Source organism: Sinocyclocheilus rhinocerous, unplaced genomic scaffold, assembly GCF_001515625.1.
Source record: "Sinocyclocheilus rhinocerous isolate Xijiao unplaced genomic scaffold, SAMN03320098_v1.1 scaffold1160, whole genome shotgun sequence".
Classification (NCBI taxonomy): Eukaryota; Metazoa; Chordata; class Actinopteri; order Cypriniformes; family Cyprinidae; genus Sinocyclocheilus; species Sinocyclocheilus rhinocerous.
In genome coordinates, this window is record NW_015635060.1 from 814,051 (window position 1) to 824,371 (window position 10,321).

Genomic DNA, 10,321 nt, shown 5'->3' on the forward strand with positions numbered 1-10,321 from the left:
ATTGACTAGAGCTCTACATACAATATGAATCAAGTATGCCAGGGAGCCAACAACGGGAAAACAGGAAGTCCAGCAGGGGCGTTCCAGCAGGATGAGGAAGAGGCCCTCAGGTGGAGGTGACTGTGCTGTGGATGAGTAAAACCATTTCCAGGAAAGCACAAGAAGAGGATGCAGCATACACTTTATGAGCCAACTTCCACATTCTGCTGCTGATGAGTCAAAGCAGTTACTTTCCAACCTCTATTCATCACACATATGGGGGTTCCATAACTAATAGCTGAAAATGACACCATATTAGATTAAAACATATTCAACAATTGCTCTAGAATGTAGGCCCTATATTAAACAACCTGTGAGTACAAATCACACTCATTTGAAAAGCAATGCAGATTTGCACATAGCTGAGGAAGAAAAAAATTATTTATTGGGTATGGAACTGAATAACTGAATTTGGGTCATGGATTTAGATCATATGCAAAAGCAAACCACCAGCTCGTGTTCAGATACTGTCAATGTAACTACAGAGCCAGATTTCCTGGCAGTGGTTCCGAATTCACTTGTTGTCTCCATGACAGACAGCAAAGCGGTTTCTTCATTTCTCCCTATGCGACCGCAGAGGTTCATTCGAGGCATTTTCAAGATTTTCATCGTCTTTCAGACCATTCTTTTCCTGCTATTAGATCAAACAACTGGACCTCAATGAGAATAACGATAGACCTCTTGTGGGGATATGAGAATATATCATTAGCCACAAATAACATTCATAATGCATAACCCTTTAATTATAAATACATAAGAGGAATTAAAGATTCCGTATATTGTCTGTAATTATTAAAATATCTTTTGAGATAAAAGAATGATGAAATATAAAACTTCATGCTGTCCTTTTCGACATGAAACAGCATGAACTTTATGATACAAGTTGAATATTAACATGTACTGTACTAGTGCTTTCTAAATGTTATTCTCTAACCTGAGTTTCAGCTGTTAGAAGCCTGTTAGATTTACGAGATCTCATGTTAACCAATAGCGCTCTCCTCTGGTTACAACTTCCAATGCAGTCTCAACAGCAAGAATTAGGCTAATGAAGTTGTTGTATAAACGTCCTATGGCATATAAACGTTTGGAGTCAGCAGGACTTTAATACTGTAAGAAGATAATACTTATTATTTATCAATGATGCATTAAATCGATCAAAAGTGACTGTACTGTACTGTAAAAAGACTTTTACATTGATACCAAAAATAATCCTGAAAAAATCCACAATGGAAATCGCACATACTCTGTCCAAGTTTTCTTTTAATCCAACTTATAACTACTGCATAGACATGTCGCTGGAAAAACTTACTACATAAACATGACTTCCCAGTTAAACAGATCATCTTAGAATGTAGTAAAAAGCCCTTCATCTTCACTTTACCTCAGAAATACACAGTTATCCAAATATTGGTCAATTTCTGGAAAAAAAAAAGAAATGCTTTCAGTATCTAAACTAGAGTTCCAGGAGACAGCTTCTTGACAAAATAAATAAAAAAAAAGACTTCAAAAGTATTCATAATCTTGAAATGTGAAAAATCATAAAGAGAAATGACTAATTTCTCTGTCTCTTCTAGGCCTATCACATTACAACACAAATGGCAGTTTGTTTTAAAGGACAGAGCTAGAAAGATTTCTTGTCGAAAAGCAACAAAGTGTTTGGAAATGGCCTTACAGATATCATTCTTGGTCATTCTTTTATCTTCTCAAGAAGAAGCTTCGATTGCTTCTTTTCTGAACTAACACTAACACGGCCCAGAGAACAACTACTGATATAAACAACACCAGGCTTACTAAACTCAAAAAGCTGACATTGTTTAGATCAGCTTCCCTCGAAATAAAACCATAGACACAAAAATATTAAAAAGAAGAAACGCAAAGATTAAAAAGTCTCGCACAACTTCACGCACACCTGTTTTGGTTGAGCTGAAATGGGTCAGTAACAGGAAGACAGATGTTACGTCTGTGGATTTTGCTGTGGTGCTACAGGCTACAGCTGAAGCTAGTCAGCAGGATCTGTATCTAATGCCTGTTATAGACATACTTCAACAGCTGTTTTACAGCAAGGATCTGTGGGATACGTGCCCAACCTAAATCCACATACACACCCTGATCCACAGAGCGATGCAGGCCGACTCGCATGTAAACCACAAGAAACACTATAATACGCAATTCTAGCCTTCAGACTTGTTATTTGCCCCAGCATTCCTCAACCGCAGCCATCTTTCCCCACACCGCACCTGCCTCCGCCCTGAGTGACCCAGCCCCGGCTAATAACACTTCACTTACATGCAGAAAAGCCATCAAGTGCTGCCATAACTAGGATGTAGTTATTCAGTAAGAATAAACCTCATTGAAGTGTCAATCTTATTTATATACACATAACTGAATTGAAAGTACACAATTCTCATACAAATAAAAAATTATAATAGGTAAAAAAAAAGTGTCGATTTTCCCCTCTAGATTATAAAAATATTTTAAAAGTAGCTAATAGCTCTTTGCCATTTCGAACTCTCTATTCACTAAAGTGCTCTCAGATTCGACTAACAATGAAAACCATAACAAACAGTCAGCGTACAGTATATGTATGTGAGAAACCAACCATAAAGCTATTCAGACCCTGCAGAGCACTAACAAGAAAAAGATAAAAGAATTCTCAACGGAAAACGTTGATCTTAAACAAGGGGATAATAAAGTGAAGAACGTTGTTTGTGTGTTTGTGTGTGTGTGTGTGTGTGTGTGTGTGTGTGTGATCGGATGTCGTCTGGTCTGCTTTGTTCCAGTTGTTGTTGCTGGTGTGGAGAGGCGGTAACACTGGTGTTTTCTGATGTGTGACTGAGTCACTGAAGGGGGGTTTGCTCTCAGTATTTGGGTACTTTGGTGTAATCCTCCTGTTGGACACTTTTGCAGAGGCACATGGACAGGATCATCCCTAAAAGCTGAAGCAAGCAGAGAAGACGGTGATCATAATCTGGTTCCCCACTTCTCTCTCATGCACACAAAACACACACACACACACACGCAGAGAAATGCACGTTTACCAGCTACCAAGCTAAATCAGGGCAGACTCAGTATAGTCTTTTATTGTTTTATATAAAGCTGATAACACTTACTACAAACAAACCTGTATTTTTAGTCAAATGTTGGTTATTGATAAAGCTACATTTCCAGGAAATTCAATACAAATATTTGTTTGAGCATTTAAATTAGTTAATTAAATAACTTTTTTCCCTTTTAATTGAATATAAATACAAAATATTATGCCACAATATTTGGTTTAGAATTTTCACTAATGCAAAAGCCATAGGGCATGCATCTAGAAACACACAAGTATATTCATTTGCGGTCAGTTATTTTTTTTAAATAATATTTTTTTCAGTAAGGACTGAATCAAAAGTGACTGAAGAAATTTATAATGTTACAAAAGATTTATATTTCAAATAAATGCTGCTCGTTTGAACTTTCTATCCATCAAAGAATCCTGAAAAAATATATCATGGTTTCCACAAAAATATTAAGCAGTGCAACTGTTTTCAATATTGAGAATAAGAAGAAATGTTTCTTGAACACTGAATCATCATATTAAAATGCTTTCTGAAGGATCATGTGACACTGAAGACTGCAGTAAAATTCAGCTTTGCCATCACAGGAATAAAAAAACATGTTAAAATATATTAAAATAGAAAACAGTTATTCCAAACTGTAATAATATTTCACAATATTACTGTGTTTATTGTAATTATGATCATATAAAGGCTTTGGTGAGCATAAGAGACTTATTTCAAAGACATAAATCAAGCCCACATTTTTAAATGGTAGTGTATATTTCCAAAACAAATGTGGATTAAAAAAAAAAAAGCTTTTTTTATTATTTAAATTAAATTTTACTCAAAATTAATATAGCTGAATATAAGTAAAACAGATTGGTAATCCCCCACCCCCCTTAGAACTTAAGTTTAAGGCGACCAGCTTTAGCAGATTTTTTGAGTTTTCTCAACTCGTTTTTGTAGGAGATTTTTGGGTTTTCTCAACTTTTTGTTGTATAAACTGAAAACAACAATGTTGAGAAAACTCAAAAATCTGCTGAAGCTGGTTGCCTTAAATTTGTACGTTTTCTCAACTTAAATGCATTTTACATGGCACGCTTTTAGATTTACCTCGATCACTGCTATTCCAACACAGACTCCCAGAATAACTCCACAGTTCCTTAGGAGCCAGTCCTCCACACTAGATATACAACCCTGGACACAGAGAATGGAGAGAAATGGGGAGAAAAAAAAAAGTGAAAAAAAAAAAGATATGCAGGGATTGGAAATGATCCTGAACAGACAGAGCTGTCCAAAGATAACATCAGAAGAGACAAACAGAACAAGCCAAACTCTAACTAGGGGAAAGAAAGTGAAAGTCTAGAACAGTCAGTGGTCCAGTTTACAAGAAACATTTTGATTTACAGTAAATTCTTTGTTCGCTTATTCAAACAATGGGACTGGGTATATCCTACAGATATGATACAGTTTTCAAATGAATTAAAGTGTTAATTTTAACCTCATTTGTAAGTCGCTTTGGATAAAAGTGTCTGCTAAATGACTAAATGTAAAATGTAAATGTAAGTGATGGCATTATGGGAAAGTATTCAGCATCGCCCTTTAAATGTAAGTGGCCTGGTCTATGGTCCAGTTTATAGGCAAATATGCAAATATAAAGGTATGAAAAATGGCATGTTTAGAGTTTTGCCTGGCATTTGAGACCTAATGAGCAAAAGCACCACCTGTGCCATACTCATGAATCAATTCATTATTAATGAAAGTGCCAAATGCTTGAATGGGGACTCTGAAATATTGGCATGGAGTGAATGGTTAGCAGGCTGAGAAAAGCTGATATCCAGTCCACAAAGGAAATCCATATGTTGCACTAAAAGCAAATGGAAGGAGAGAGAGAATGCGGCACAGCTGGAGAGATGTAACACAAACGCCAGGTTAGAGACAGAATTAGCAATGAGAAGCATTAGTGTGAATGGTGAACGCTACTTGGAATTAGGAAAGGGTTTGTTCGCCAACATTTTTTTTTTCTATGGAACATAAAATATAATTTGAGAAATGTCTATTTTTTTTGTCCATGGAACGGAAATCAATGGTCACCAAAATTATTTGGATAGCAACATCCATACAGGTTCTGAATGACATGAGGGTGAGTAAATTATGACAGAATTTTCTTATTTGGGTGAACTGTCCCTTAAAGGGTTAGTTCACCCAAAAATGAAAATTCTGTCATTAATTACTCACCCTCATGTCGTTTCAATCCCGTAAGACCTTAGTTCATCTTCGGAACACAAATTAAGATATTTTTGATGGAATCTGAGAGCTTGTCTGATCCTGCATAAACAGCTGTGTTCTGTGTCAGCTGCGTCACGCCGGATCTGTTTGCTACGTTGTTGTGATTTGATCTGAACGGAAACAGCGTATCCGTGTGACGCAGCTGACACAGAACAGCATACGCTGTTTACGTCCGTTGCGTTGCTGTCTATGCAGGGTCAGACAACTCTCAGATTCCATCAAAAACATCTTAATTTGTGTTCCAAAGATGAACGAAGGTCTTACGGGTTTGAAACGACATGAGGGTGAGTAATTAATGAGAGAATTTTCATTTCTGGGTGAACTAACCTTTTAATATAGGAATATGCTGTATGTGTGTACCGTAGTGAAGACAGGCCAATCAGGGGACAAAGCTTGACACAGGCCTGTTTCTTTTATATCTGTGCCACTGATGGATTTATTTCTGCAGGAACATGGATATAGAATCTGAGAATTGTTCTTCATCACCAGATTCTCCGTCCAGTTAGACGGTCCAGTCCAACCACAGCACTTCATCTGTGAGAGAGGAAAAAAAAAAGCAGGAAAGATTTTTATATTACAGCATAAACAACAACAACATAAAAATCTAGACACATTGTTGCAGAAAACCTAAATGAAAATAACCTGAAAAAAGCTGCTTGTTAAACAAGGGAAAAAAGCCATGAGAAAAGTAATTTCTAAGATGTGCAACAGATATTACTGTAAGTTCACTGTAAGAGACTGCGGGAATGATGGAAAAAGTCAGTGAGGGAGGAAATGGCAGACAATAGCTGAAGGAAAAGCTCACCGTTCTCTGGAGGTAGTCCCAGGCATGCTCAGATGTCTTGTTATGACCGGTGTAGTTCACCAGAACTGTGTTCACAATAGTGGACATCTCATGTTTCAGCTAAAAATAAGCACATGGAGACATGTTAGGATGTATCTGTGATTTACACTTTCTTAACTGAAAAACACTCCCTGTTATAACACTCACTGTTATCTGATATTTCAACAACAATCAACATTCTTTAATGCTTGAAACAAATGAAATATTCATACACTACCATTTATATATTTATATATATTCAAATATTTTTGCATAATTTGTTGCATTTATGTTAATTGAAGCAAAAATATTTTATTAGCTATGACTCTATATTTGTTTTTAAGAATCATAGGAGCAATAAATAAATAAATACATAAAAGTATTGAAAACACTACCATTGAAAAGATTGTGTTCTGTAAGACTTTTTGGTAACACTTTACAATAAGGTTTCAGGTTTCAGTAGTTTATTATATTAGTCAACAATGAAAAATACTTCTACAGCATTGGTTAATTTACAGCATTTGTTCATTTTAGTTCATGTTAGTTTCAACATTTACTAGTACATTATTAAGATCCAGAGTTTATTTCTTAACATTAGTTAATGCACTGTGAACTAACATGAACAAACATTAACATTTTTACTAACGTTAACAAAGATTAATAATTGCTGCTCATTGTTCGTTCATGTTAGCTAAGGCATTATCGAATGTTAAATTAAACTTTATTGTAAAGTGTTAACTGACTTTTTAATATTTTGGAATCACCAAGGGTGTAGCAAAAATACAGAAAAAATGTAATACTGTGAAATATCATTTCAATTTAAAATCATTGTTTTCTATTTTCATATCTAAATGTTTTTAATATTTAAATATTAAATAAATATTTATTTTAATACGTAATTTATCACTGTGATGCCAAGTTGAATATTCAGCAGCCATTACTCTAGTCTTCAGTGTCACATGATCTTACAAAAATAATTCTAATATGCTGATTTGCTGCTCAAGAAACATGGCCTATTATTATCAATGTTGAAAACAATTTTGCTTCTTAATAATAAACCAGGATAATTTTTCAAGATGTTTTGATAAATAGAAAGTTGAGATGGAAAGCATTTATTATACATTTTTAATAAATGTTTTTACTGTCACTTTTGATCATTTTAATGTATCCATGCATAAAAGTATTTAAACTCCTTCTGATTGTCATTTAACTGACAAAACCAGCACAAACTATTTAAAAACCATTCTTTACATTTCAAAAACCTTGTAACAGCAAATCATTGTTCAAGTGAACATTATCTTGAGAACATCTTGTTTGAACTTCATGCATGTGTAGGAGGGCTGGTGAAGTACACTGCACTGAGGGGGCTCCGGCAGAGATAAACTAAATCAGCAATACACAGCTTATGTACAGACTGTTGTGAACCTCGCCCTGTTCTGGGAAAAGCAGTCAGAATGCCCTGTGGTGAAGCATACAGAGAAAACAGAGCATGCCCTAGCACAGACTCCAATTACCTGCTCTACAGGAAGACTAGACATGCTATATTAAAAGTAAAATATCTATATAATAATACAATAATGCAAACACAGAAACAGACTAAACACAGCAAGTTATGCTGAGCATTAAGCATGTGCTTATGGCTGGGGATACTTAACTAAAACTGGTTTAAGATAGGCTGACTATGCACAATTGAGTTAAACTCCTGCATTAGAGGATGTATACATCCTTCCTAATACTACAGAAAGGCTGATGAGATGAAGTGCAAGTCCTGTTGTTTTTTTAATCATCTTTGGTGTGAAATGTTTGTGCATTTTTGTTTTGTTCTTAAAGAGGGCGCTGTTGTCAACAAGAGATAAAACGAGGGCTGTAGAATCGCCCACATCAAAGACAACACCTGTTTTGTTACTCACGGAAACATCTCACATACCACACACACCATCTTGTGCCATAAGGTGACTGTTGTGCAACAGAAAGTGAATGAGTTCCACTTCCTCCATTTAAATGAATTAGGAAGTGGAATAACAGCAGTGAATGTGCAAATCTTCCTTCTGCTACTTAATTTAAAATCCCAGTTTCTACACCGTCGCCACCTGTTAACTTGCTCTGACACATTTCCTGTTACTACCTAACATGGTGGGTTAAAACCAAAGGGTTAAGAGATTACAGAACAGTCACAACAGCTGACTAGAAAAAGTGTTGCAAGCTTGTAATGCGTTGCACGAAACATCCTTTTTAAACAAAGCCGTGATATGCAAACATAAGAAAAAAACATGTTACCATCAAAACACTTCATACTTCTGGGTCATTTAGGAGAAATGTACTAAATATTTACATATTAAAAGTGGTGGTTCATGATAAACTAAATCAGAACAGAAGTTTTCTGATCAGACTAGTGTTGGGGAAGCTAATTTTAAACAGCTTCTTCTTTTTAAGCTTTGTTACATTTATTAGCTACACTACCAGCTAACAAACAGTAGCTATACTGAGGCCATTTAAAGTGATAGTTCACCCCCCCAAAATTTAAATTGTCATCATTTACAATACCTCAAGTTGTTCCAAACCGGTGTTCTTTCTTCAGTTGCTGGTCTCCACCGATTTGCATAGAGTCCGGGAAAAAAAAGTCTATGAAAATCGATGGGGACCAGAAACTGTTTGGTGACAAACATTATTCAAAATGTCTTCTTTTATGTTCAACCAAAGAAATACATTTATACAGGTTTGGAACAACTTGAGGGTGAGTAAATGATGACAGAATTGTCATTTTTGGGTGAACTACTCCTTCAAAAGCGTAATATAAAAAAAAAAAATATAAAAAAAAAAATATTAGTATTTATTAATATTTCATATATATATATATACTAGCCTCAGCAACACACCAACAAACAGCGCTGTTGCACTTTGGGCGTCCCGAGTTCGAGTCCTGGCTCATGGACCTTACCCTCCCCTCCCACTTTGCTTCCTGTCAACTAACTGTCATTATAAAAGGCAAAAAAAATCTTTAAAAATAATAATAAAAATTTCTGAAATATTAATAAATACTAAAACAGCACTGAACCATACACCTACCAGGTCTCTCTGGAAGTAGATGATGACAGCGGCCGTCACCTGGGCAATGAGGATGAGGAGGAGGCAGGTGAAGTACTGCAAACAGAGGACAGAACAGTCAGTTCACTGTCAATTACTGGAAACTCAAATAAAAGTGAAAATATCCTTTTAATATCCTTTAATTGATATCTTATAGTCATTAGACGTCCAGACAAACATGTTCACGTTTATTAGACATATTAACAAACTTTCAACAATGCTTGATTACATAAAGAACATGAAAAGAGTGACAGCTAGTTAACTTTATTTTCTAAATGGGTCAAACAGTTTAACAAAGACCCTTGCTGGCCGCTAAGCTTATCCAGTGATCCAGCGGGTACTAATATGGCCCCCAGTTCTTGCACGGACATCCCCTAAATCTCACTGGCTTATCCCTGTCACTCCAGCTCAGTAAATCCAGCAGCATTAACCTCAGAGAGCCATTTCAAACTAACTCTTTATCATGCTAATGAGGAAGGGTTTTCTGAAGCTCTCTCAGCAGAGGCTCTGGGCAGGGGCTTGTTGTGACTGTGATTACTACAGCGCAGCAGCACCTCTCTGCCTGACAACTTCCGTGAATGGTTCAGTGCTCAATGAAGTTGTGCTGAAAAAATATAAAGTGTCAAACCTCAAGCTATGCAAGTTTTGCTACAACTGAATATGGTTAGATGTAAAATATAATTTATATTAATAGCCCAGAGAACAGAATGAGCTAGCTTTGATGTAGTCAGCAGTTGATGTATATATATATATAAATAAATATGCTAAATAAAATTAAATAATAGCCCAGAGCCCAAAACAAGCTGGCTTTGATGTAGTTAGCAGTAACACACACACACACACACATATATATATATATATATATATATGTGTGTGTGTGTGTGTGTTACTGCTAACTACATCAAAGCCAGCTTGTTTTGGGCTCTGGGCTATTATTTAATTTTATTTAGCATATTTATTTATATATATATATACATCAACTGCTGACTACATCAAAGCTAGCTCATTCTGTTCTCTGGGCTATTAATATAAATTATATTCTACA

At 35.6% G+C, this 10,321-nt stretch overlaps 1 protein-coding gene across 2 annotated transcripts in view; it reads right to left on the bottom strand.

Moving 5' to 3' along the window:
* Nucleotides 1–1,279: 1,279 nt before the first annotated feature.
* The window catches only part of LOC107746573 (CD82 antigen-like), a 41,602-nt gene continuing 32,560 nt past the window's right edge, over nucleotides 1,280–10,321 (bottom strand). For both annotated transcript variants that reach the window (XM_016560835.1, XM_016560834.1), the window contains exons 5-9: nucleotides 9,259–9,333; nucleotides 6,175–6,273; nucleotides 5,730–5,903; nucleotides 4,194–4,277; nucleotides 1,280–2,975 (exon numbers count right to left, since the gene is read on the bottom strand). In XM_016560835.1, coding sequence (XP_016416321.1) covers nucleotides 2,898–2,975; nucleotides 4,194–4,277; nucleotides 5,730–5,903; nucleotides 6,175–6,273; nucleotides 9,259–9,333 — 510 coding nt within the window. In that variant the 3' untranslated portion in view covers nucleotides 1,280–2,897. The remainder of the gene's footprint in view (nucleotides 2,976–4,193; nucleotides 4,278–5,729; nucleotides 5,904–6,174; nucleotides 6,274–9,258; nucleotides 9,334–10,321) is intronic.